We start from the raw sequence: 26209 nt of genomic DNA, 5'->3' as shown, positions 1-26209 counted from the left end.
CTATAGACCATCTAACGTTTAATATTTACCACGTCCAGATTCCAATCCCAGCACCGCCAACAACAGCTAAGTTATTACCGTTTATCTTTGTAGCATCACAACATCCGGTATCTGCCACCGTGGTGTAAGCGGCAGATTTGCAGACTAAGCTTCTCTCGTCATAGCTCCATAGTCTGACGATTTGATCAACAGACGTAACCAATACTTCTTTTTCTCCAGCCTTCGCGATTCCAGTAATAGTAGCCGATGCTGCTTTTTCAACAAAACAGTCAACTGTAAGTATGAGATCTTGGGAAAGACGGCTGGAAACCAAGGCATTATCATCTCCCCCAGTGATGATACGCCAATACCCATTCTGAGGTAAAACTAAGAAAGCCTTTATTCCACTCTGATGCAATTGTTGTTTGATGATTACATTCTGCAATTTATCAACTGTGTCCAAGTTCAAGACATTTGAAACATCGTAGAAGGTCAAGTATCCGTCTGTAGTAGCAATTACCAACATCGTGGAATCTCCATCTTGTATGAATTCAACACCCAATATGCAAAAGGTACTGTAAGTATCTTCTGCGGCTAGAGAAAACTGCTTTTCATTAGAGTCATAAAACCAAATTTTGATTTTTGAGTTCGAATACACTGCAGCAATCCAAAAACCATTTGTCGCTTCGATAGAAGAAAAATCCATAACCCGCAAGTCGGGATTCTCCTCAGTCAGACTGAGCCTAGAGTGCTCAACAATAGTGACCACAGAATTGGCGAGCCGTTGCAACCTCCAAACCAAAAGTTCTTCATTTGCGGCTGAGCTCGCCATGTATTCATGGTTTAAAAACTTCACAGTTTGTAAACCAGATATGTGATTTGTCATTGTCCACTGGTACCTCACACTGCCATCAGAATAAATATTTCCCAATTTTATAGTTGCATCTTCGGAAGCTGTAGCCAAGAGACGAGAACCGTCTAGTTCCTGTACTGGAGACAAAGCTATACCACGGACCTCTCTTCCATGAGTTCCTTCGATCAAGAGTCCGTTATTTGAATCCTTGAATCTCCACTGTATTTCTCTGACAACGACATCCAGCTTGCTCACGTAGACAAAGCGATAATCGCAATCAACCGAGGAAAACAAATCCCATAATCTGTGAGCACCGCCACATGGCTGATGAGCAACCTCAATTTGCTTTGTTTCATTCCACATAAAGAAAGCCAAAGAGTGGAATCCATACAAAAATAAGTTGTTATCAGAGACAAAACCTCCTTCAATGATACCACGTGAAACCTTATTTTGTAGAATGATATCAAAAACGAATTTTTCTCCGACGACGTTAACTCTCAAGTACAAGTACAAACCGTCCCGTACTGTAAGCAAAGCCACCAAGTTATTATCCCCACTCTGTACTGTACTAATGGAGGTGATTGTATCGCCAGGACACAATTTTCTTACCAACAGTGGCAACTCGTAATGCTCTTGCGCCAAATTATAAATTGCAAAGTTAGCGTGTCTGGACCCGATAAGGAACCACTGATTGTGTTTGTCATAGTGTATCGATGTCGGCGTAAATATTTTCGGGTCGGGTTTATAAAGTAGAAGTGTTTTCTTTATAGTGAGCTCACCATTCAGATGGAGAGTAAATACCTTAATATCAAAAGGTACATTGGGGTTTGGACAATCAAGAAAGAGGTAGTATTCTTTTTTAGACAGGTCGAAGTCAACCAAGGCATTGATAACCTTCTTTTTTTCTGTCGAATTTTCAATCCAAGTTTGTTGTGCAAGCATTGCAGAGGCATCGAAAGTAAGAAGAAGTAAATCACCTGGTCTCATAACCACAACCAAAGCGTTTGCCTCTGGAAAAGATTTCATGATTCCAAAATCATTGAGGGATTTTTGTTGATCTTCTCGAAGATTGAGACTGACATGTGTCCAGTGTTCATCTTTGCATGTGAGCACTTTCCCTGAGGAAGTCAATACAACGAGGAGATTTAATTTGGGTAAAAATGAAAACAGCTTGATAGCCTCCTTTTTACCAAAATTAACGCCACTCATAACGGCAATGGACTCGATGTCAAACGAATTCGTTTGTTGTTCACGCAAATCATGAAGGCGAACCTTTCCATCTGCTCCACCAGTGACCAGTACACTCAAATGTGAGTAGTCAACATCTGACGACCATACATGCTTCCCCAGATGACAATGGTCCCAAAGCTCTACTTGCTTGAGAGACTCAGATCCAGGAACATATTCCCATAATCTTGCAGTACAGTCTTCACCTGTGGTGAAGAGTTTAATAGAGGGTGAGATCGAGGCAAAATGTAACGACCATATTCTGGAGCGATGACCCCAGCCACTAGATAAGACAGTCGATGATGGTAAATCATAAAGTTTAATCGATCTATCATCAGAACACGAAATAAGGTATTTTCCGGAAGGATCTATTTTGACACCAAATATCGAGCCCTGATGATCGGTCAACTTGTAAACGGGCTGACGGGTCCTAAGATCCCATACCAACACCCCACTCATGACGGTACCGGCAGCTACTAAAATCTGTTCATCATCAGTCACGGTGATTGATCCACTGTACAAGATTGATTTTTCAGCACAGTGTATCTTCTCTTCCACAGAGAATTGAAACAGATCCAAATCACTTATGTTCACCTTCAAAACCTCATTATGTGATGTTAACATTAAAAGCTGGGATAAAGTTAAAAATTCACACGAGACGATCCACTCGTTAATAGCCTTTTCCACCACAGTCGTAGGAACGACAAATGAATCCCAGTCTACCCTGAAAACAGAAAAGGAGCGGCCACCAAAGATTGCTAGAGCATTGCTTGTAATGGCAATACCATGGATCTTGTTTCTTTTGAATGCTTGAACAGACCATACGACTCGCACCTTCGAATCACGAATCACAAAAAGCTTTAACACAGGTCCATAACCCGCCAAGATGTAGTTTTTGTAGATCTTCAATGCTGTCACAGGACCATAATGCTGAACCTCCTGTAGCAAGTGCTCGTTTACCGAAGATACTGGGTTCGGCATTGCTGAAGGTAAAAAAATCTAGCTCGATGAGATGCGAGTTATGTCTTGTATGGTGAGAACATTTAAGTGCGGTGAAACTTAGTGTGAGATCGATCACCTTCAATCCACGCAACTAACATCCTGCTCTAGTTCTGAAAACTACATTCTTGCTTAGCTGAAAATGTCTTAGACTGAGACTAAAATTATAGGGGATCAGCATTATGTGATGAAACACACATAAATAAAGAACATCGATATCTAATATAGGCACCATTCACTCAAATCTTCGAGCCTTTCTTGGCATCAAGGATTTGCTTAACAGAGTCGTATACAGTGGTCTCCAAGTCAATCAACTTAAAGCCAAGAATGCTCTTGGTGTGTTCATTTTCAATTTTGCACATGGCATCGTTCACAAGGTGACCTGTACCTGGCTCTCCAACTGGAATCTTACCCTTCAATTCTGGGAACTTGGCATTCAAGACATCAAGCAAATCCTGGCTGCAGAATCTACCTGCATTCATCAACAATCTTTCGTTTTCAATTGGCTTCTCAAAGGCAATTAAGTGCGCCTTGGCTACATCTCTGACATCAACAAAGCCTCCACGAGTAGGTGGGATTTGCGATTCTGGAGTCAATTTCAAGAGATTGTTAATGATCTCCAGCGAGGTGTTTAAGTTGTCCTTGACCTCTGAGTCAAATGCTTGGGGACCAAAGACAAAAGATGGATTAACGTAATTAATGATGAAATTTGGCTTTTGTTCCTTCACAAAGTCCCATCCAGCAAGCTCTGCAAACTTTTTCGAACCTCTGTATCCCAGGACAGGGTCACGCTTGGATTCTTCCCAGGTGATTTGGTTCCATGTTTTTTCGTTGTTGACCACCGAAGGGTCAGCTTCAGATTCAGCAGTGGAAATGGCTGCATAAGAAGACGTGATGACCACACGCTTCACGTTATTACCGTGCTTCGTAATTGACTTCAAGGCATTTTTTGTTCCATGAACTGCCGGTTTAAGCAACTCGTCCTCGACATTTGTAGCCTTGAAATGGAAAGGAGATGCAGTGTGCAAAAACACAGAAATCTGAGGGTTTTTTGCCAAAACATCATCGAAAGCGCCTTCAAATTGAACATCTGGAACGACAACGTAGCTGAACTTTGTAGAGTTCAACAATTGAGCTAAGTGCTCACCCTTAGCCTCAGATCTCGCAGATCCAATGACAGTGTATCCTTTATCGAGAAGAAGTTTGCAAATGTGTTGGGCAATGAAGCCAGTAGCTCCAGAAACGAAAACAGTCTCACTCATTGATTCAATTTCTAAGAAAAAGTTAGTGTAGTTTGGTTAAGTCCAAAATTTTCGAGTAATATATGCCGAATATTATCTAAAAGCCACACTATCGCGCCTACTACTGTTTCGGGTGCGATTACTGCTTCGGGTACGATTACTAGTTTAGACCCTTAATAGGGACACGACCCCATCTGCATTATCTGGAGCGTGAAGAGCCTATGAGGACTAGCGTACACCATTTGAGATATAACAGGGAACATGCAAGAGGATTTCATGTTCTTTCCGTGACTCATGTAGTGAATGGATTCAATTGTGGTCTTGGTTTTCTCCACTTACCGCGTTAGAAAGCATTTCGTAATTAACTCAGCCATTCATGCCGGAATTGTAAGATGCGTAACTGATACCCACTGGCAAAGTACAACGGAAAGAAAAGTGAGTACAAATTATACTGAGAACATGCACTTTGTCCGGTCCCAGGGTTTCTTTTGCTTTTGCTTGTAAGTGATCTAGAGCTCCTGAATCCAATTTCATTCAGTCTTAAAACTCAGAATCGGATGCATAGGGTACAAACAATAGTTCGCGACAATAATATAATAAGTCCAGTAGAGTGCTCATACTGATATCTGAGAATTGTGTTTTCCGGCAATTCAATGCCAATTCACAAGACGAAATTACCCATGGCGACATCCCAAGAAAATTGGCTTTCTTTCGAACTCCTAACGCAATATTTATTGGCTGATGCTGATACACGCACGAAAGTAGATACTTTTATGATACTCATCACTTATGGACAAATAACTCACGATGTTATTGAGCTATTAATCTGGTAAATTACGAAGTACAGACTTATTGTTGAATGCGAAGAGTTTTTCCGCTTCTTGTTCGCTGATATAGGAAATAGGAGTAGCACGGAAACAAATTCGTATGGTTTTGTCTAGCCATTGATTTATTTTTTCTTCTCTTTTCTTGTCAAGAATTTCGACTTCCACGGTCCCACGCGTCTGGCGATCTTCGGTAATAGATGCTCCATCACGATAGATGATGGGTCTAAAGTCATGTACAGAAGACTGACTTCCCCTGACCGCTTTTGAACATTACATAACCATTTTCATGTACTCGCGTATTTTTTGACGAATTTGGGTTCGCAATGTCCATTCCTGATGATGGAATGCATGTATTTTCTGGGGATTGGCCTTCGTTCTCGCGAATCTATTGTTATGCACATTGGCTATAACTTTAGTTCACGCGTGGCACAATCTGCACGAGAAGCTTCACCTGCACCATTTTGTTCGCGTACGCTGCCAACATTTTCGCAACTGTTTGCTAGATTACGGCCATTGAAAAATAATTATATAAATATATGTCTTCTGTCGTACTTCCAAAACTACTTTTCTTTTTTATTTCATTTGAAACAAGTATGAGAGCAGTGAAGCTTTATGGTCCTGCCGTTGCACTTGCAATGCTTCCTGTTGCTTCGTCCTTAGCAATAAGGAAGTTGTCAGCAGACAATGAATCCATCAGCGATGTTGCTGTAGATATGGCCAATCCTATGTACGCAACAAAAGCAAGCTTTGACCCTGCTGAGACGCAACTTAACCATATTCCGGAGAGTGAGATTCCTTTTGACTTCAAGCTGGTTGGATCGGAAAATCAAGATTGCTTAACCGTTCCAGCCTATCGTCAAGATCTGACCTTCACTGTGGGACCAGAATCAATTGCTTTTGGGGAGCACCCCAAAATTGTTGAAAGAAATGGCAAATATGTTCCTGTCTGTGTGACAATTGTTTCTGACAGTATCGTTCTTGGACCTGTATCAACTGTATCGGGGGACCACCCAAGACTTGTACAAAGAGACGGTTTGCCTACCCGTACCGCTAATAGTGATGAGGTTCAGAATGGTCCAAAGATTTTAAAGACCGTCCCTTTATCGGAAGGTGAAGGTCCAACTCATTTGTCAACGATTTACTATGATACTGCAAGCAAAACAAGAAACGAGGTGAAGCCTTCCGCAACATCTATAAAAAAATTTGCAGGCCCTAACCCAATGATTGCTAAAGCCGAAATAACTGGTGGCTCTACTATCAAAATAGGTGACTATGATTTCAATGCTTTGTTCGAAACACCACAAGCTAAGGCCGAAAATGCAGAGCCCACGGTTCAAGCAACTGTCAATGGTAATGGTCATGCTGAGGCCAATGCCGCAAATGGAAACAAAAGAGTCCTGACTCGTGCAGTCGGTGGAGCTGCCGCAACTACTTCTTCCACAAGCGCTCCCCTGACAAGTTACTATGCTACTGTCTATGGGGGAGCCACTGCTAAGGCCAATTCTCTGTCACAAACATATGCCTCCTCTTACCCAAATGGGCAGGCTAATGTACTGTCAAGTACTTACGCTTCTGTATATGGGAGTAATGGAGTGAGCAACTCACTGGAAAGTACCTATGCTTCAGTATATGACAGCGCTTCAAACACAGTTTCAGCCAATGGCAATGAAGTTTCGGACCCTCCAAACCCTTCTGGACTTGATGGTTCTGATCTCACCGAATACATTACATTCTCCAGCGCTGAATCTTCTTTCTCTGCTAACAGAACTGTGATCTTGGACTCGAAACCAACGTGTAACACTGTGGGTAACTTGTTCTCGGGCATTTCATCGAGAGATCCTTCTGCCTTTTTCAAAGAAGATTCACTTCCCTTGAACCTCCCAAGAGGTGTCATGAAGGATCTGAGTATTCACACAAACAAATTTTACAACAACTTGATCTTGGGAGAACAAACCAACATGGTATGGACTTACCCTTACGGATTCTACTGGGACAAGAGCTCTAAGCATGGTTTTGCGGTTCAATATTCAAGTCCTTCCAGTAGAATCAATGGTAAGAAGAATTCAAATGGAGCTGTCAGCTCTTTCACTTACCCTACTCACAAGGGTGACCTTGTTTTTTCTGCCAGCGAATTGCGTCAAAATCAGAGCTACTTGACTGTGAAGGACATGGAAGCCATGTATGTTGCAGTCCAATTATCTCCTGAGGGTTACAACAAAACCAACAATATTGAATTTCCTCTCGTTGAAGGTATGGGTTTTGCCACTGCAATTTATCACGGCAACATGACTTTAAGATTGTCTTCTGAGTTCACCATCACAAGTTTGGTGCAAGAGAACGTGACTGCCAGATCTACCGAAATGCAAAAATACAGAATCAATTTGAGCTCAGGTGCCCAATGGATTATTTTCCTTTCAGGAAAATTGTCCGGCTTTCAGCTTTCAATGTATAATGGAAATATCGTGGCTTCAAGACCTGCGGATGGATTAGTTGTCCAAGCTGCAGTTGCGCCTAAGGAACGCAGATTGGATGCATATTATCAGCTTTCTGCAGGTTCGTATGTGACAGGTGCAGATGTGAAAGGTTCCATTGCATGCCGCGATGTTCAATACTCAATCTCATATACCACCGCAGGTTCTTCTCATGCCAACGTTCCAATCATTTTCGCTTTGCCCCATCACTTAGAAAACCTCAGCCAGTCTACAGCTAAAAGATACACTGGTATCAATTTGTGGTCAACAACGAAGGGCGAAATGAGAGGTCTTTTGACAAATGTGCTTTCTTTCACCGATACCGTTGACATTAATGTTCAATTCTACCCTTACTTGCTGGGTACCGGAACTTCTCTTTCTTATTCTCCTGAACAGATCAAACAAATTCGAGATGTTGCAGTGGCAGAATTAGAGGATATCGATGTTGTTGCTACGATTCTTCTGATGGAAAGCACCTACTACATCGGTAAAGTTCTCGATAAGTACGCTTACATGTTACTCGTTCTTAAGGACATTGTTCAAGACCATAAATTGGCCGACTCTTTACTTGTTCAATTGCAACTGTACTTTGCAGTCTTCGCCCTGAACGAAATGCCGACTGAATTTATGTACGATACAAAGTTTGGTGGAATTACTCCAACAGCTAACAACGGTGGTGATACATCTGAAGATTTCGGCACTGGATATTACAACAATCACCATGCTTACTATGGTTACTACTTGCATGCAGCGGCTGTGGTTGGATACGTCGATAATCAGAACAATGGTGATTGGGTCGGCAAGAACAAGAATTGGATTAATACTTTGGTCCGGGACGTTGCCAACCCATCCACTGCTGACAGCTTCTTCCCTCAATTCAGGTACTTTGATTGGTTCCATGGTCATTCTTACGGCAGAGGATTGTTTGAAAGTGCCAATGGTAAAGATGAGCAATCTAGTTCAGAGGATTACAACTTCTCATATGGAATGAAATTGTGGGGTAAGGTAATTGGCGATAAAGCTATGGAAGCACGTGGTGACTTGATGTTGAAGATCCAAAGCAGATCTATCAACTCTTACATTCTCTTGTCCGATGACAACAAGGTTGAGCCAGCTGATTATATTCCAAACAAGGTTGCTGGTATTTACTCTGACAACGAAATCGAGTACAACACTTACTTTGGTCTGAATGTTTCATATATTCATGGTATTCACATGTTGCCTATCACTCCCGCTTCTTCGTCGGTAAGAAGTGCCAAATTCGTTGAAGAAGAGTGGACCCAAATCCTTCTGAAAGCAAATACTGGCTCTTCTGGATGGAATGGTATCATGGCTTTGAACCAAGCGATCTATGATGGTAAAACTTCTTACGATTTTTTCGCTTCCAAAAACTTCAAGCGCACCAATCTCGACAGAGGCCAAAGTAGAACTTGGGCCTTGGCATTCGCTGGAGGTGTTTCTCGCTTTTAAATTCTTATACCCGTTCTACTTCACGTCTTTCTTTTATTGAAAAATACACTTTGCGTTTTTGTTCCATAATCGTAGAAGCTCTTAAAGTTCAATAGTAAGAAGTAAACTGACTGATTAAGTTGCTCTTCTGTCAGTTGATGAAGTGCTCAGACGAACCTTGAAAAAACAAAAATAGTCCCGAGGCTACTGTAACTACAATTTGGAACCCGAAAATATATATTAAAAAAAACACGATTAACCCAACGTTTAAACCCCCATTGAAATTATAGTGCAGAACGGCTCGACTTGTGTAATGGCTTGAAACTTTTCTCTAAACAACCTCTCGCGCTTTATATGTATATGTGTGTGTGTGTGTGTGTAATGCGCATTGAGAAGCATTCAGATCCAAATTTCAAGCCAATGGTGAAAAGAGAAATTAGGAATATAATAAAGCTGCTTAAACTCTCATAATTTAAGACGCTTTCTCAGCAGTCACCGACTCATTCTTTTGGGTGACAGAATCGGAGCTATCGTCCTCAGCCCCAAGTCTCTTGTTCTTGACCTTTTCGAACAATTCCTTTTGTTCGCTCTTAGACAAATTGTTCTTCTTCTTACCCTTGATGTGGTACATAGGGTTCAATTCAGCCATAGTGAGGTTCTTCATGAATGGCAAGTGTCCACGAGTTTCCTCAAACCACAACAAGTAAACAGCAAAAATGACCGCCAACCAGTACACGTTGTAGGAAATGACTGAACCGTAAGTGGCAGAGTTTTGCCAGCCCAACAAAGAGTTGAAAACGTCCCAACCATTGTCTGTTTCAGGATTGCAGCAGTTTACGTGCCACACGGATTTGGAGATGTCATAAGTACCTGGACCAGAACCATTTTCAGAAGCATCACCACCGGTCTTCTTGTTGTATCTGTAAGTTTCAAAGAACCAGACACCTCTGGAGAACAAACCAGCAGCAATCAAGTACAAAATACAGGTGGAGATGACCAAGAAAATTTGCAACGACATGGTAGAACCGGAGTAGTACAAAAGAACACCAACAAAGATTCCAGCAATCAAACCACAAATCACAGGAATTGGGAAAGAGGAAGCAGGTTGGTTCAAACCAACACCTCCAACGAAGACAACGGCCTCCAAACCTTCTCTCAAAGTTGTAATAAATGGTAAAATGAACATGGCATACTTCTTAGTGAAGCCACCAAAACCCAAAGGACCACTGCCCTTCTCTTGGATAATGGCTTTAGCCAACTTGATTCTCCACTTCTCCTTCATCTTGTTAATTCTAAGCATGGCGAGACCCATCAACGAGATCAAAACAGTTGCGATGATACAGAAGATACCTTCCCACAAATCTTCAGACTTGGCCCAGATATCTTTACCCAACGAGTAAAAAGCACCAATAAACGCACAACCAATAATCAAACATAGCACCACTCCTAGAATCGCCCCGACCCAAACCTGTCGATTTAATTTCTTGAAAACAAGAGGATCGTCAGCTGCTCCACCAAGACCTTGCTTCAAGAAAGCCAAAAGGACGGAAACAACAACCACTGCTTCCAATGTTTCTCTGAACACCACGAAGAAAATTTGCACGTTGAAAACGTTCACCATTCTGCTAAAGGGGGTTTAAGGGTTAGCGCAGAAAAACTGGAATGTTTCTCGACAAAAATGAAGTGTTTGTACTTTGATAGCAGAGCAGGAAATGCCCATCCTTTATAGTAACTGACAATAATGGGGCTATTTGGGGGCCGAGACGGCTTTTGTTTTATCTGGTTGATCTTTTGCATAATGCCTACATATATTTTTCTTGGCAAGCTCGTACCCATGGACAAGAAAAGGCTTTGACACCCCATGAACTGTCAAGTCTGAAGTTTCAGCCGCACGTAAGAGAAAACTGGCAGCTAAGTGAATGAAATGTATTACGGGCATGTGCTGACCCTGAGCTTGTATAATACATTTGGGATACTTTGGAAACAATATTAATTGTTTAGGAGTGGATATCCGTTGTAACCGTCATCTGCATCGCCAAGAAAAAAAACAAAGCGCCTGAAGTACAGCGATGCCTAAACAATCCTTGGCACGTCAAATGTACACTTCAAATAAGTGCTTCAAACAACCAATAAAACATCTGATTCACAAGCTGTTCTAGGTTCAGAAAATGGAATGACGATAAATGAAGATAGCATGTCTTCTTCATCTTGAAAAGAAGGGTCTTTTAGAAGTATGCGGGATGTATATGCAGAGAAAACGCAAACGTCTGCTTAGTGCGGCTCATCGAAAGAATAGATGTGATTGGAGGTTCCTTAATTTTGTAACTGCGTTCGTAAAGGGATTGACAACTTTGGTCGAACTGAGAATTTGGACAGATGAGGTACCAAAAACACAGCTTACGGCGCTTAAAATACAGGAAAGATGCATGCACCTGCAGATTGCCATCTGATAATGCGTCGACCTAGCTCTTCATCACCCAATACAGGCAAAAGCTACCATACTGACCAAGTACCTCACTCCGAACCGGCTTACGAGCTTATTTAATTTCGTTCATGAGTTACCGTCTTTCAATCTAGGGTCTCTGGGTTCGCCACATGCTTGAGGGCACCGCCATTTACCCAAATTTTTTGCAAGCCTGCAGCCTAAGTCGAACATAACCGACATCAGGGAACCACACATCTCTCATTGGTCAAAGTTCAGGAGCCCATGCGGAAGAAAAAAAAAAATATCGCTGAGCAAGGATTCTGCATTTTCAACTCCGGGGTTACACGTGACTTCCGAGCGTTCTCCATTGATTGCATAGAATACACTCCACGGTTTCAAGATTGGTCAACGATGTCCTTGAAGTATATCGATAATGCGAGAAAAATATTGTGCATTGGCAGAAACTATGCGGCACACATAAAGGAGCTCAACAATATGGCTCCTTCGCAGCCTTTCTTTTTTTTAAAGCCTTCGTCGTCGGTTTTGCGCCCCAACAATGGCCCCTTTCTAGTCCCCAAAGGTGTTGTGGCCCATTATGAAGTGGAGTTGGCTTTCACATTGAACAAAACACTAAAGAATTTGCCACCAACTTTCTCTGCGCAAGAAGCTTTGGATGCAATTGAAGGTTATGCTTTGGCCATCGACTTTACCGCTAGAAATGTTCAGGACGAAGCAAAGAAAAAGGGTTTACCATGGTCCATAGGCAAAGGATTTGACACATTCTTGCCATTGTCAGGATTCATACCCAAAGAAAAAATCCCCGACCCCTACAATGTCCGTTTATCCTTGTCTGTGAATGGTGAAACGAAGCAGGACGATATGACAAACTTGATGATTTTCCCAATTCATCGCATTTTGAGCCATATGTCGGCAATTATGACTTTGGAGAAGGGAGATTTGATTTTGACTGGAACACCAAAAGGCGTGGGTCCTGTCAAACCAGGCGATCACATAGAGGCGTCTTTGAGCGTAGATGGTGACGTATTGGAAAAGATAGATATTACGGCCGAAGAAAAACCGGGCCCATACGAATACAAAGAAATTTAGAGGGAAGAGAGACTGGAATTCTTGTTCATATGTAAAGATGGAATACAATGCATATTCGCTCACTTCATTTATGTAATCTAAGCACCATTAATATTCATTTTCTACATTATATGAGCATAAATAACATTGTTCTTAGAGACTTCATCTTCCTCTTTGTACTTATCACCTTGGGCCAATGGCTTTATTGCTCCTGCAATGTCAGGATAACGGCTTGGGAAAGTTGGCCGCAAGCTATTCACAATATTTGCATTTTTTTTCCTCAGTGCATCATTGAAGAAAAAGGACTTCCATATATACATAAATCCTACTAAATATAAATGAAAATATTATTAATAAATAAAGATATTTACTATGACGATCACACCCTTCTATTGACCCATAATTGAGTAGCTCGTCGAGCATTGTTCATTATACAAAAATTCCCTCCTTTGGCGGCACATACTGGCGGAGCACTATACGAGCCTCGCTCATCACACTATGTGAGCGCTCATCCATAGAGTAACTTTGAGCATAAACCACTTGACGAATACCACTCTGGACGATCTTGATAGAACATGTCAAGCATGGGCATGTGTTACAATACAAGATGGAATTCTCGCCTGCTATGCGATCACGTCCAGCCTCGAGCAATGCATTCTCTTCAGCATGGAGACACAAACAAGTTGATAAACCAGCACCGCTTCCTTGGCCTTGATTGCATCGCGAACACCCTCCTTCGTTACAGTTGGTTAAATGGCGTGGCGTCCCATTGTAACCCGTAGCAACCACCCTATTATCTTTCACGATCACACATCCCACACGGCGCTTCATGCAATTGGAACGCAAAGCCGCCAAGTCAGCGAGTCGCATAAAATAGGCGTCCCATGTGGGCCGAAGACGTGTTGGGTTCATCAAGTCTAATTCGCTGAGTTTGACGTACAAACTTTTTATCAGTGCAGTGGTATTCACAATGTTGATATTCGCCTGGTTATTTATTGCCACTAGCGGGTTTTCTGGGTTGAACAAGAGCTCGTCGGAGCGTGCGATAAAGCTTTCCTGACTTTCAGGTGTTTTCGTCTTGAGACAATAACGCTGGTAGCGCATCAACACGGGCGCATCGATGCAAATGTGTAAAAAGAAGGGCCGTTTTTGGAGCTTATGCAATGTTTCCATATTATCAATATGAGAAATGACATAGTTAGACCGCCAGTTGGCAGTCACATGGTCTAGAAGAAGATCGAAGGACGCAAAAGTTTCGGCACCCAAAGTGCTTGTGTCATGTCCCTCGACGGCAATAAGTTGAAAGCCCTGGAAACTGAGGTAGCGGGCTACTTCGGTTTTCCCCGAAGATAATGTGCCCGAAATTGCAATCAACATTGGAGAAATATGAAAATATTAAGGTGCGCGTCTTATTTGATGTCTAACAAATACGAGTTTCGGCTTTTTAAAAGGCAGGATAGGGATCTAAGTCTTAAAAGCGGACAAACTGGTCTTATAATTCTCAAAGTTTTACTAGAAGGTAGGCCATAGCGATTTGTATGTTCTTCTCTACAGGTTGAAAGCGTATTCTCTCGCTAAAAAGTCTAAAACCTTTGTGTCTCTCAGGTGATGTTCTAGAGTACCCAATTTATTTCTATAATAACATGCTTCACATCGACGTTCTTGAAAAGTTATCTTACTATCAAATGTCAAGAAAGACACTTCTCTAATTAAAATTTTCATTTCTTATTTCCGCCCATGCCTATACCCAAGATACTGTGAGTTATTCCATCTTCTGCGTCCTACAAATATTCCTATCTTTCGTTATTTTGGTACATAGTGTATTAACACGAAAGAAAATCTTTAAGGGCACTAATTTACTTATTTATTGCCACCTTGGCTAGCCCAGTCTCTTATTGAAACGAGCTTGCTTTTAATTTCCATACCAACCGGCGTTCATGCACTACCCCGGATTCTTAAGAAGTAACTCCTAATTGTGTCGGCCACCCATTTTCTGGAACTTCGGAACACATTTCCAATTCTTAACTTTCGTTCATACTTTGATACTAACAAACTCTGGTGACCTTCTCGCTTGACTGTGCCCCAAGCAACGCATCTACCGACTTTTCCAATAGCACCTATTCACTAAGAGCATAGTCGTCGTATACGATAGACATCTCGTGAACAGATTACTTCAGGCTTTTGTTCCGCATGTTTCTTCTCTGGTTTCTTCTAGTGGGTCTCTCGGTGGCGCTGTCTTTGGCTAAACGTGGCCATTGTGCCATGTATGGCCATTGTGGGAAGAAATCAATCTTTGGTGGTCAATTGCCATGCCCCAGCAACATTACGGCCCCCAAACCTCTGGAAGAGTCTTTGAAAATTCTTGAGCGCGTTTGTGGATCTGACTTCCCAACGGAGAATGGTGTATGCTGTTCCTATGATCAGCTTACTACATTGGAACTGAACTTGAAGAAAGTAGATCTGTTGATCAGTTCTTGCCCGGCATGTCGGAAGAACTTCTACGACTTCTTTTGCAAGTTTACTTGCTCACTGGATCAGGCTCAATTCATACAGATTACGGGGACCGCTTCTGCAGTGGACACACACAAGCAAGTGGTCACAGAGCTTTCGCTCTACACTGAACCAAAATACGCCAGTGACTTTTTTGATTCATGCAAGAACTTGAAATTTTCTGCTACAAATGGCTATGCAATGGATTTGATCGGAGGAGGTGCAACTAATTACTCGCAATTCTTGAAGTTTTTGGGCGATGAGAAGCCTCTTCTTGGTGGGTCACCGTTTCAGATTAATTTCGAGTATTCCCTTCCTGAAGATGGTAAATATGAATTCAGTAATGGTCTTATGAAGAGCTGTGATGACAAAGACTACAAGTGTGCCTGCTCCGATTGTCCAATTTCATGCCCAAAATTGCCACCGTTTAGGGATCTCCTGAAGTCTTGCCATGTTGGCCGTATCCCCTGCTTCTCCTTTGCAGTCATGATGTCGTGGTTGGCAATCTTTCTCTTCATTGGAGCGTACCACATGTATTTGGCGAAGCAAAAACGGGAGGAATTAGAGCGCTTGAATAGAATCCTCGAAGGTGATTTGGACGCTGACGACCTCGAAGGTCCAGAACTAGAAATCCATTTAAGTGGCCATTCGTCCCAACCAGACAAGGACTGGTTAACGCAATGGGCTTCATTTCAAAAGAGGATGATTTCACTGTTAGAGACGTCTCTTGGAAGAACATCTCTTTTATGTGCTATCAACCCTCTCAAAACCCTTTTCGGTTCAGCTCTATTGATTGCTTTGTGCTGTTCGGGCCTTATGTTTTTAGATTGGGAAACAGATCCGGTGAAGTTGTGGGTAAGTCCGAGCGAGCCTGCTTTGCAGGAAAAGAAGTACTTTGAAACTAACTTCGAGGAGTGGTTTCGCGTGGAACAATTAATTATTAGCTCAAATAATTCTAGCAGTCCTGTTTTATCATGGGAAAACATCCAGTGGTGGTTTGAAAAGGAGCAAGAACTTTATGCCTTGAGAGAGGGCAATACCACGTATGAATTAGAATCATTGTGCTTCAAGCCTTTGGGCGATACATGTGCCATTGAGTCGTTTACCCAATATTTTCACGGTGACATTCGCTATTTAAACCCAGACAATTGGGCTTCGGAGGTTTCAAAATGCGCCGACTCACCAGTTAACTGCTTACCGACTTTCCAACAGCCATTGAAGAAGAATCTTCTTTTTTCAAATGACCTGGTGTTACAGTCGCAGGCCTTTGTGGTTACTCTTTTACTTAACAGTAACTCGACGGATGCTGCGTACACTGAACAGGCTGTGGGGTATGAGAATGCTATACAGAGCTGGGTTAAGACCCTTCAACAAGAACGTCCAGATTTGCGTATCTCTTTTAGCACAGAAGTTTCGCTTGAACAAGAACTCGGGCAATCAACAAATACAGATGTCAAGATCGTGGTTGTTTCCTACTTAGCTATGTTTCTTTATGCGTCACTTGCATTAGGAGGACGTATTCCTACGAAAATTTCCAAAAGCAGTCTTGTGCATACACGGTTTATGCTTGGACTCAGTGGGATTTTGATTATAATTTTGTCTGTTTGCTCTGCAGCGGGTATCTGTGCGTTTTTGGGTCTCAAATCTACATTGATTATTGCAGAAGTTATTCCTTTCTTGGTGCTTGCAGTTGGTGTGGATAATGTTTTCCTTATAGTGCATGAAGTTCACCTTCTAAGCGAAAGCGCGAGCGACATTTCTGTACCAGAACGTATTCTGACGGGAATACAGAAAGTTGGACCTGCTTGTCTCATATCTGCCTTACTACAAGTACTGGTATTCTTGCTTGCGGCTACAGTGAAAATGCCTGCGGTGCGCAACTTCGCTCTTTACTCAGCGGGTGCCATTGCAGTTAACTTCCTTCTTCAAATGAGCGCATTTGTGGCGCTCTTATCCTTAGACCAACGTCGTTTAGAGAGTGGGCGAATGGACCTTGCCCCATGGATTACAGTACAAAGTTCTGTTCACCTTCCCGAGGGATCAAGTCAAGGAGAACGTGGCCTGCGTGCGCACATTGAGTACAATTTTGCGGGCATAGTGCGCGAGCGATACGCCCCGTGGTTGTTTGCGCCGAAGACTCGCGGGCGGGTATTGGCGTTCTTTTTAGCATGGCTCGGCGTGTCACTCGCGCTTCTCCCACGCATACAATTGGGTCTTGACCAGCGTATGGCGTTGCCTCTGCAGTCGTATCTAGTGGATTACTTTGACGCGGTATACGAGTATTTGAATGTTGGACCGCCCGTTTTCTTTGTTGTGCGCGACTTGGACCTCACTGCACGGCCAAACCAACAAGCCGTATGCGGGAAATTCTCTACCTGTAAGGAATTCTCGCTTGCCAATGTGCTCGAGCAAGAATATCGCCGTGGTGATGTGTCTACGCTTGCTGAACCTGCTTCCAGTTGGTTGGATGATTTTTTCGCCTATTTGAATCCTTCCTTGGATCAGTGTTGTCGGGTGAGAGCAGGAGCGCAGGCGCCAGATTTTTGTCCGCCCCACGCGCCGCCCCGGCAGTGCGAACCGTGCTTTGAGCGCGCCGAACCACCTTATAATATTCTGATGGAAGGTTTTCCAACAGGCAAAAACTTCATGACTTATTTACGTCATTGGATCAACGAACCAAGCGACCCATGTCCACTTGGAGGGAAAGCACCGTACTCATCTGCTGTGCACTATAACGAAACAGGGGTCATAAGCAGTTACTGGAGAACAAGCCATCGCCCGTTGCGCTCGCAAACAGACTTTATAGTGGCTCACCAAAATGCAGAGCGGATCGTTCTGGATCTCTCGCATGATGGTTTGGACGTGTTTGCATTTTCGCCCTTCTATGTCTTCTTTGTCCAGTATGATCACATTGTATCACTCACAGTTGCTACGCTCGCTGCAGCTCTTGCCCTTGTTTGGGTGGTTGCCACGATTCTTATCGGTCTGGCTGCTGTTGCGGCCGTTGTAACGCTAGTCGTTGCAGCCGTCGTGGCTAATGTGGCTGGTATCATGGCCATTTGGGGTGTCTCACTCAATGCAGTGAGTCTCGTAAACTTGGTGATTTGTGCAGGACTTGCCGTCGAATTTACCATACACATTGCCCGAGCTTACGTGACCGCAAAGAATGACGATTCGGCTGAGGCATATCGCCACTTCATGGCTACCCAGGACATCGGCTCACCCGAAAGAAACCTGGAGATTTATCCTCCTGCACAAAGTGCGTTGGTCGCCGTTGGCGGCTCCGTCATTGGGGGTATCACACTCACCAAACTTATCGGCGTGGCCGTGCTTGCTTTCGCAAGATCCAAAATCTTCGAGGTATACTACTTCCGCATGTGGCTCGCATTGGTGGCAATAGCTGCGGCCCACTCCCTAGTGCTTTTGCCAGTAGCATTGTCTATGTTGGGGTAGTTTTTCCTGCAGACGCACTTGCGCAATGTGTGTTTTTTATTATTTTTGACCTGCTTCCGGGTCATTTTTTTGCTTCATAGTTTCCGTCTCGCGCACTCTTGCCGCGCCATAATAGGGCTGTGTGCAGGACGGAGTTCTTGCTGGTGCTTCTTCTTTTTTCCCTTCTCCTGGGGGTGGCTTCGCTCAGTACTCATTTTACTTTTGTTCATGTCTGCGTCTTACACTTTCAAATGGTATGTTTCCGATCATGCGTTAATTGTCTTATGATGCAAATACTAACTTGTACAGGCCCAGCGGTCCCCAAGAAGTCATTGTCACCGGTACTTTTGACAATTGGGGCAAAACATTGCCTCTAGTCAAGCAATCCGACGGTTCTTTCGAATTGACCGTTCCTTTGCCCAAGGAGGACAAGATCTTGTACAAGTATGTTGTTGATGGTGACTGGCAAGTTAGCAAGGACCAGGCCGTCACTAACGATGACGCTGGCATTGAAAATAATGTTTTGTCTGCCGCCGACCTTGCTTCTTCGAGCACCGGAACCAAAATCCCAGAAGCCGGTGGTTTGGAAGTCGCTTCTGGTTCTGTTTCCACCACTGTGATGCCCTCTACTGAGGGACAACAAACTACATTGGGTGAACCAGGAATTTTTGTCCCTAAAGACCCAGAAGCTTTGGCTGCCTTTAAAGAGGTCAGAGACGTGGACCCAAAGACTTTAAACGAGCCTGAATTGACTCCTGAAGAAAAAAAGAAGCAAAAGAAGAAGTTGAAGAAGACTCAGTACAAGCTTAACAAGAAGAAGAAGAAGGCTGCTGCTGCCGCCGCCGCCAACGGTACTCTGAGCACCGAAGTCACCACTGAGGCAGAGGTGACCCCTACTCCTGAGCCAGTTGAGACTCCTCAAGCTATTGCTGCCCCTGCACAAGAGTCGGTTGTTCCTACTCCTGAAGTTATCGCTGCTGCGGAAAGCAACTCTGAAGCAAAGGAAACTGTTCCCGCTTCGGAGGAGGCGCCAGCCACAGAAGCTGCACCAGAGCTGGCAGAGGCCAGGGATGTTATTCCACCGGCTGAAGAGTCGCTTGTTCCAACTCCAGAGGTTATCGCCGCTGCTAAAGAATCTGATCCAGTTGTAGCCCCAGTTGAAACTCCAGTGGAAGAAGCCCCAGTGGAAGATGAGCCAACACCTGTGAAGGATGCTGAGCCCGTTGAGTCTACTCCTGCTGAACCTACACCTGTTGAAGCTGTTCCAGTTCCAGTTGCGGTTCCAGTTGCAGTTCCAGTTGCGGTCGAAGCACCTGCTCCTTCTGCTGAAGTGCCTGCTGAAACCGCACCAGCGCCAGTTGAATCCAAGTCTGTTCCAGTAGAAGAGAAGACAGTCTCGCAAACGAAAGAGGTTGACGCTTCGCCAATTGACAAAAAGTTTGACATCGAAGAAGGCGATGAGATCATCATTGCCCAGGGCGGAAGCAGCAGCAAAGAAATCGAAGAACAACTCCGTGCAGCTAACGGCGGAGCACCTATTGAGGAGATCCAACCAACACCATCTGAAGCGTTGAAATTAACACAAGAAGCAGAGATCCAAGAGACTACGCCAGCTGTGGAGGCTGCTGTGAAGTCGGAAAAATCCGAGACCAAGCCTGCTCCAAAGCAAACCAAGGCGCCTGCTACTAAAGAGAAGAAGAAGGGATTTTTCTCCAAGATCAAGAAGATGTTCAAGTGATGGACCGTTGTGCACTGACATTCGCTCGCTGTTTTGTTCCCCGCTGGGGCTGTGTTTCTCTGTTTAATTGTGTACTATATAATACAAGTCAAGTTCGCTAGAGCGTGCTACAAAACATGAACATCCAAATGTATTATGCATATAATGGGCAACCGCTGGCTGTCCCACCGTTAAGCTATTTCACCACCACACTTTGCCCCGTTTCAAGTCTCGCCATTAAACAACTAGGCGCCTCAACTACCACGACAGTAGCTTTGTGCGTCCTCAACGAGCCTCGAACTGAACCATTCTTCTGGTTCTGGCCTTGTAAATAACTCTGTGGCCACACTCTTTGCATCTGATGGCATCGCTCTTTCCCAAGGAGAAAGAGGCACCGCACTGAGCACAGTTATACTTGACACCCAAAGACTTGCTGGTAACGTGACCGTGAGCGGCGTGAGAGATGGATGCGGGGGCACTGAACCCTTCTCTTTGAGGAGACGACATGGTGAAGAGAGATGAGAGTTTTTTCGCACTTGAGATAAAACATCAGTGGCGTGGTGCAGGAAGCACCAGTCTTGTGCACCTGAACATCCGGAGCCAAAAGCGTCAAGGCGCGCATTACACCAGTGCTTCGGTGTGCGATTCCATTCAGCATCTTCACCTACTGGCCAAGTATCACATACACGGTCCCATGCACTATTATCGGGCAGCACAGTACCTCTGCCCGTGCGGCAACAGTGAGTGGGATCACGTGACCAAGCTCCCTAAGGCAATGACGCCTGCTAATCTATGGAGACTCCCGGATCTTTACTTCTGTAGTGGGTGCAGTGTGCTCCGATGCCGTTTCTGCTGTGTGGTTTCGGTCGAGTGCAAGTACTGCGCCCGGTGCATGGCGGACTACAGCGGTGTGCGGGGCGTAACAAGGTGCCAGAAAAACTGCTTCGAGTGTCCACAGTGCCAAGCGCCACTCACGGTGGTTGTAAAAGACGCAGTCAAGGATAAGGTGCGCGGGAAACAGTTTGAATTCCGCTGCGGTATCTGTCCCTATGTGTATGAGACGCGTGTTGTCACGCAGCCCATGGCTCTTGCAAACATTGTGAAGGGCGAACGTAACAGCGAGTTCTCGCGACTAGCTTCATTGTGGGGCGAGGCGCGCTCCAGCGTGAAGGAGCCTTCGGACCCGGCGGTAGCTGCGCGCATGGCGAAGATGGGCATTCGTGCCCCAATGAACGAGGAGGATAGGGGAACAGTAAGAGCCAGGGAGAAAACGAAGCAATGCAGCGTGCTGAAAGAGCAGCTGCCCACACCTGGGGACAAAGCTGAAAATAGTGAAGCGGGATGCTCCAAACAAGACAGTGGCACGAGGACAGCCATCGAGCCTGCGCTTTCGCTTCCGCTCGGCCATCACCTAACAGCTAAGAGGTCTTTTGCATGCGGTCTGTGCCGCGCGCCATTGTGTGTCCCCACGAGCGATCCGCGCCTGATGAAATTCGCCCACAAACAGTTCGCAGTTGACATGGTGCCCACGGTGTGCGCGCGGGCCCTTGGGCCACTTTCTGGTGAAGTTGCCTGTACTCTCAGCGTCATGAACCCGTTGCCGGCCAGCATTACCATGACTGCGGCTGTTGTGCTGCAAAACCCACACGGGGCTCACGTAGCAATGCCAATAACCACCTTCAGTGTACAAGGCCACAAGGCGAGCGTCGCAGCTTCCGTACCCGCTGTGTACTTGACCGGGCGCACCAGTCAGGCGCGCGCCGAACAATTGGAGCGGGCGGTGCGAAGAGGACCGCTGCTGACAGTGGAGGTCGGGCCCAACTGGACAGCAGTGCCATTTACCATGACCTTGCTCGAGGGTGGTGAGCCAGTGGTGCCGTTTTACTTGACAGTAGAGCAGGTGGGCGGTTCCAAGTTTGGGTTTTGGGTTGTGTGCCAAGTCGAGGAGCAATAAGTGAATGTTCATCTATCGTAGATTACATCTTTACATTCCTTTCTTAATATCATTTATATATACATCCACAGTACGCAAGTGACTTCTCTGTAGGCGTTGTGCTGATGTTACTCGTCCATACATAACTTCGCCCTGTGACAATGAACTTTAAAAATCTAGCACTAAGAGACCAGCCACGGAAGCCAACTGTCGTGTATCCAATGTGTCGCTAGCCAAATCCGTCGGAATCTGCGTTGACACACCCAGTCCTCGCTCATTCTCCTCCTCGAATGATTCGTTTGCTTCATTTTCTTCTTGAATGTTGTCAATACCATCAATCACTGTAGGCAGATCTTCAGCTAAACGCTGTGCATTGGATCGAAGAATCGCTTCTTCCACAAATAACCGGATATACTCCGTGCTTAGCGCCAAGCTCTTAGCGGACATTCTTGTCCCGGAACGTTTGAAGGCTACTTCTTGGAAGACGCGTGCAACTGTCTCTGGGGGGATCATTAGATGCCTGAGAAAAAGTATGAAATCGTGGAATGGAATGAAACAAAATAATGAGAATACACTGTGCAAAGAATCAAAACTGTCAAGTGTTTAATGGATTTTGGTATACATCAGTAGGCGTAAAATACGAACTGATGGGAATCTAAATATGGGGATCATACATGCAGGGTTCGCTTACTGGTTTCCAATATTCATGAGTTTCCGCACATTGAAAGCAATTTGTGGAGATGCATCCACAGTTCCACATCCTCCGTTGACCAGTGTTTATTATGATATTTCCCCAAAATTTTAGTAAATTTATTCTTTAGCAAGACACCCAGATGACTCATATTAGATAGAATAGTAGACCTTGGCGTTCTTCGTCGTGAAGCAATAACTTCTCTTCCTGTGCCCCGGCATATAGCTATAACCGTCTGCATCCTATTCTACTTGGACCGAATTTGAACTTCTGATCACCGATCTCCACGTACAATGCCTGCAATCGACCATGGTGCCTCTAAGGTATCATCGTTTGTGAGCTTGGTGAAAACCATCATCGGTGCTGGAATTTTATCAATGCCATATGCTTTTTCCACTGACGGAGTGGCGTGTGGAATTTTTATTGTGTTGTTAGCAGCAGTCACTTCCGGCTATGGTTTGTTCTTGCAAGTCTACGTTTCCAAATACGTTCCACCAGCTCATGCGACATTCTTCAACTTGTGTTCCATTACATACCCGAATCTCTCTGTGGTTTTTGATTTAGCCATTGCAATCCAGTGCTTCGGATGCGCCATTTCATACTTGGTGTTGATTGGCGATATAATGCCCACCATTGTGGAACATGTACCTGGAATCAGCCCAGAGAACAGCCGCACCTTCTGGATTGTGGTTTCAGCATTGGTCTGTTGGCCACTCTCTTTTCTCAAGAATTTGGATTCTCTCAAGTACACATCGATTCTCGGCTTGGTGGCAATTGCCTATATGGTTCTATTGATTGTAGGACATTTCTTTGCAGGTGACATTCCACCATCTGCTCGTGGAGAAGTTCGCTGGTTCCCAAAATCTTTAACTGCAGTGTTTTCGACTTTTTCAATTGTGGTATTTGCATTTACTGGCCATCAAAATATGTTCTCCATTATCAACGAGGCGGCAGACAAATCCTTGTCATCCCTTAGCACCTTGTCCAACTTTGCCATCACTTGTACTTCAGCTTTGTTCATTGCCGTGGGCATTTCGGGATACTTGACCTTTGGTGATTTAGTGCTGGGGAATGTCATCCTTCTGTACCCCAACGCATGGACTACTACTTTAGGTCGCATTTGCATAATCTTCACTATGGTATTTTCTTTCCCTTTGATGCTTCACCCAGCCCGGATTTCGGTAAACAATATCTATTACTGGACCAAAATCAACGTTTTTGCCTCTCGCCAGCAAGAAACATCTGCAAATGAGTCAACAGCATTGTTGGCTGAACAGCCGGAAGAGATCCATGAAAGTCAGCTCAAACCTACTGTCGTCCCATTTCCGTCATCAGTATTTTATACCATCACTATTGGCTTGCTCCTTGTGGGATACACATTAGCTGCCAGTATCACGTCATTTGCTCTTGTATTGGCAGTTGTGGGAGCCACTGGATCTACTGCGATTTCATTCATCTTGCCTGGATTGTTCGGGTATAAATTGATTGGGTCTGAAACTGATGATCCAAGTAACTTGGAGCGTCTCTTGAAATTACTTGCATTGTTATTAGTAATCTGGGGCTTGTTTGTGATGGTTCTTTGTCTCTACGCTAGTGTCGTGTTGTAAACCCACATAAAGACCTATTATAAAAACACCTAAGTATAAAAGAGCACATTACTAGTTTTTCTCATCCATCTCGGTGATTGTTTCAACCGATGAATCTGTACCTTCCCTTGAGTCTTCCTGTCCAGTTTGTTCTTCAACATCTGTGTCATCCGCATCGCTTCTAACGTCCTCAGCGCTTTGCCCTCTAATCACTTTCAATGCAACCTTTAGGATCAAATACATCCAAATGCAAGTGATAAATTGCAAGCCTCCTAGTAAAACGAGAAAGGTGTTGATGATAGTAGGAGTCCAGCATCGTTTTTGTTGTAACCCGGGAATGCATTGTGAATCTTTCATCAAAATTGTGGAGTACTTCCATGAGTGATAAAACAAGTAATTATACACACCATGGCGTAAAATAACCCACGAGACAAGAAAGAAAAGGAACATAACATCACATATGCGGCTGAAACCTGAATACTTGAGGACTTTGGCTGTGGACAAAAATATATCGACAGAGTCCATGATGATCAAAATAAGATTTCCAATGCGGTTGAAGTAGTAATAATAGGAACCAATCACTAATGCACAGGTAATTATATGATGACTGAACATCTGCACGTGGTCTTTCCTCCTTTCTTCGATATTCAAAACCAACACTTGCTGTAACCAGAATGCAATCGATACCAAGTAATATTTCTTGAGAAGTGGAGACATGTGGTCGTGAGGCCATCCAATGAAAATATGGTCCAAATCATTCCAATATGGTGAGTGGTAGTAAAGGTAAAACCCAAGAGCAAACGAGACACAATAGTAGACAACAGACCAACTTTGTTCCGCAAAGCGGACCTTTGCTTTTTTCGACTGAATGCCACAGAGGCGTTTGGCAACAGGCATGAAACAACATTGCATCAATGTAGATCTCAAAAACGTAAGTAACACTACCCAATATGCCACACAAAATGAATCACTGACATCAATATCATAAAAGTCAGAACCGTACTGGGTATTCGGTTGTAAATGCAAAAACTTTGACGTAATCGAATGGATCGTTGGAGAATACTTGGAACTGATGTAGTCCAACCCATATAGCCCAAGTAGAAGCTTCGTGGATATCTGGATCTGATTCTTATCGATATATGATAGAAAACCCATGTTGTATAGTGAGGGCCCGAGCAACCAGAAAAGGTAGGAAAGCGAAAGAAGAAGGCTTAACGTTTCACTAGAGCAAAGCTCGAAAAAAGTCTACAAAGCGGAAGTGAGGAAAAAAGTGCTACATCGCGCACTACCGCATACAAGGGTTGGAAGTATGTGTTTCACGCATAAATTTTAGTTTTACGTTGGTTACTTTCTTCTCTTACCATGAAGCATGATTCGGCTCTATTCGTCGACAATTCCCTTTGAGTTTCCGTTTTATTCAGACTTCTTGTGCTCTTGAATGTGTTGTTCCTATTTTTATGAAAACGTGGATACACACGCGTTTTGAATTCTCGGTTCGCACGCTTTGTCGCCTGATCGCACTACCATACAATGTACTTGACAAAAATTAAAGAACAAAATCAATATTAAAAGTACTAGGAGCATACTTCATGCAAGTGAAATATTCTAATATTTTCAATGAAAATTTCACCATATAAGAATTTCAGCTGAAGTATGTGGGCCGAGTGCTTAATGGTACAGGCTGTTGGTTTCAACTACAGATCATCTGCAGTTTAGCTTAATTTACTTAGAGTGCAACCACAAGTGACAATTTGATAGAACTAGTTGAGAGGAACCATCCCATTTGTCCCATGGTAGGGCCTC

The 26209-nt window shown here is 44.0% G+C and overlaps 14 protein-coding genes across 14 annotated transcripts; 6 read left to right on the top strand and 8 right to left on the bottom strand. All coding sequences in view use genetic code 12, as the record gives it.

Moving 5' to 3' along the window:
* Positions 1-25: 25 nt before the first annotated feature.
* Positions 26-3040, bottom strand: FOB63_003094 (uncharacterized protein; the record flags this gene model as incomplete). The annotated part of the gene is made up of 1 exon (XM_002615817.1): positions 26-3040. The coding sequence occupies one exon, from the start codon at positions 3038-3040 to the stop codon at positions 26-28; it is 3015 nt and encodes a 1004-aa protein (XP_002615863.1).
* Positions 3041-3297: 257 nt separating this feature from the next.
* Positions 3298-4320, bottom strand: FOB63_003093 (methylglyoxal reductase (NADPH-dependent); the record flags this gene model as incomplete). Its single annotated transcript, XM_002615818.1, has 1 exon — positions 3298-4320. One exon carries the CDS (start codon positions 4318-4320, stop codon positions 3298-3300), a length of 1023 nt encoding a protein of 340 aa, XP_002615864.1.
* Positions 4321-5719: 1399 nt separating this feature from the next.
* FOB63_003092 (glucan endo-1,3-beta-D-glucosidase) lies at positions 5720-9067 on the top strand (the record flags this gene model as incomplete). The annotated part of the gene is made up of 1 exon (XM_002615819.2): positions 5720-9067. The coding sequence occupies one exon, from the start codon at positions 5720-5722 to the stop codon at positions 9065-9067; it is 3348 nt and encodes a 1115-aa protein (XP_002615865.2).
* Positions 9068-9518: 451 nt separating this feature from the next.
* On the bottom strand, positions 9519-10667 carry FTR2 (Ftr2p; the record flags this gene model as incomplete). Its single annotated transcript, XM_002615820.1, has 1 exon — positions 9519-10667. The coding sequence occupies one exon, from the start codon at positions 10665-10667 to the stop codon at positions 9519-9521; it is 1149 nt and encodes a 382-aa protein (XP_002615866.1).
* Positions 10668-11882: 1215 nt separating this feature from the next.
* Positions 11883-12578, top strand: FOB63_003090 (uncharacterized protein; the record flags this gene model as incomplete). The annotated part of the gene is made up of 1 exon (XM_002615821.2): positions 11883-12578. One exon carries the CDS (start codon positions 11883-11885, stop codon positions 12576-12578), a length of 696 nt encoding a protein of 231 aa, XP_002615867.2.
* Positions 12579-12986: 408 nt separating this feature from the next.
* On the bottom strand, positions 12987-13934 carry FOB63_003089 (deoxycytidine monophosphate deaminase; the record flags this gene model as incomplete). Its single annotated transcript, XM_002615822.1, has 1 exon — positions 12987-13934. The coding sequence occupies one exon, from the start codon at positions 13932-13934 to the stop codon at positions 12987-12989; it is 948 nt and encodes a 315-aa protein (XP_002615868.1).
* Positions 13935-14747: 813 nt separating this feature from the next.
* On the top strand, positions 14748-18500 carry NCR1 (sphingolipid transporter; the record flags this gene model as incomplete). Its single annotated transcript, XM_002615823.2, has 1 exon — positions 14748-18500. One exon carries the CDS (start codon positions 14748-14750, stop codon positions 18498-18500), a length of 3753 nt encoding a protein of 1250 aa, XP_002615869.1.
* Positions 18501-18707: 207 nt separating this feature from the next.
* On the top strand, positions 18708-20217 carry MDG1 (Mdg1p; the record flags this gene model as incomplete). Its single annotated transcript, XM_002615824.2, has 2 exons — positions 18708-18733; positions 18789-20217. The coding sequence occupies 2 exons, from the start codon at positions 18708-18710 to the stop codon at positions 20215-20217; spliced, it is 1455 nt and encodes a 484-aa protein (XP_002615870.2).
* A 264-nt stretch (positions 20218-20481) lies between these two features.
* RPC10 (DNA-directed RNA polymerase core subunit) lies at positions 20482-20703 on the bottom strand (the record flags this gene model as incomplete). Its single annotated transcript, XM_002615827.1, has 1 exon — positions 20482-20703. The coding sequence occupies one exon, from the start codon at positions 20701-20703 to the stop codon at positions 20482-20484; it is 222 nt and encodes a 73-aa protein (XP_002615873.1).
* A 187-nt stretch (positions 20704-20890) lies between these two features.
* Positions 20891-22150, top strand: FOB63_003085 (uncharacterized protein; the record flags this gene model as incomplete). The annotated part of the gene is made up of 1 exon (XM_002615826.2): positions 20891-22150. One exon carries the CDS (start codon positions 20891-20893, stop codon positions 22148-22150), a length of 1260 nt encoding a protein of 419 aa, XP_002615872.2.
* Positions 21608-22162, bottom strand: FOB63_003084 (uncharacterized protein; the record flags this gene model as incomplete). The annotated part of the gene is made up of 1 exon (XM_002615828.1): positions 21608-22162. The coding sequence occupies one exon, from the start codon at positions 22160-22162 to the stop codon at positions 21608-21610; it is 555 nt and encodes a 184-aa protein (XP_002615874.1).
* Positions 22163-22297: 135 nt separating this feature from the next.
* FOB63_003083 (uncharacterized protein) lies at positions 22298-22642 on the bottom strand (the record flags this gene model as incomplete). The annotated part of the gene is made up of 1 exon (XM_066102299.1): positions 22298-22642. The coding sequence occupies one exon, from the start codon at positions 22640-22642 to the stop codon at positions 22298-22300; it is 345 nt and encodes a 114-aa protein (XP_065958321.1).
* Positions 22643-23113: 471 nt separating this feature from the next.
* AVT7 (Avt7p) lies at positions 23114-24427 on the top strand (the record flags this gene model as incomplete). The annotated part of the gene is made up of 1 exon (XM_002615829.1): positions 23114-24427. The coding sequence occupies one exon, from the start codon at positions 23114-23116 to the stop codon at positions 24425-24427; it is 1314 nt and encodes a 437-aa protein (XP_002615875.1).
* Positions 24428-24478: 51 nt separating this feature from the next.
* On the bottom strand, positions 24479-25561 carry LAC1 (Lac1p; the record flags this gene model as incomplete). The annotated part of the gene is made up of 1 exon (XM_002615830.1): positions 24479-25561. One exon carries the CDS (start codon positions 25559-25561, stop codon positions 24479-24481), a length of 1083 nt encoding a protein of 360 aa, XP_002615876.1.
* Positions 25562-26209: the final 648 nt, after the last annotated feature.

This window comes from Clavispora lusitaniae (genome assembly GCF_014636115.1).
Source record: "Clavispora lusitaniae strain FDAARGOS_655 chromosome Unknown tig00000105_pilon, whole genome shotgun sequence".
NCBI lineage: Eukaryota > Fungi > Ascomycota > Pichiomycetes > Serinales > Metschnikowiaceae > Clavispora > Clavispora lusitaniae.
Note: the sequence above shows the minus strand (reverse complement) of the source record. Positions and strands in the feature narration are given on the sequence as shown.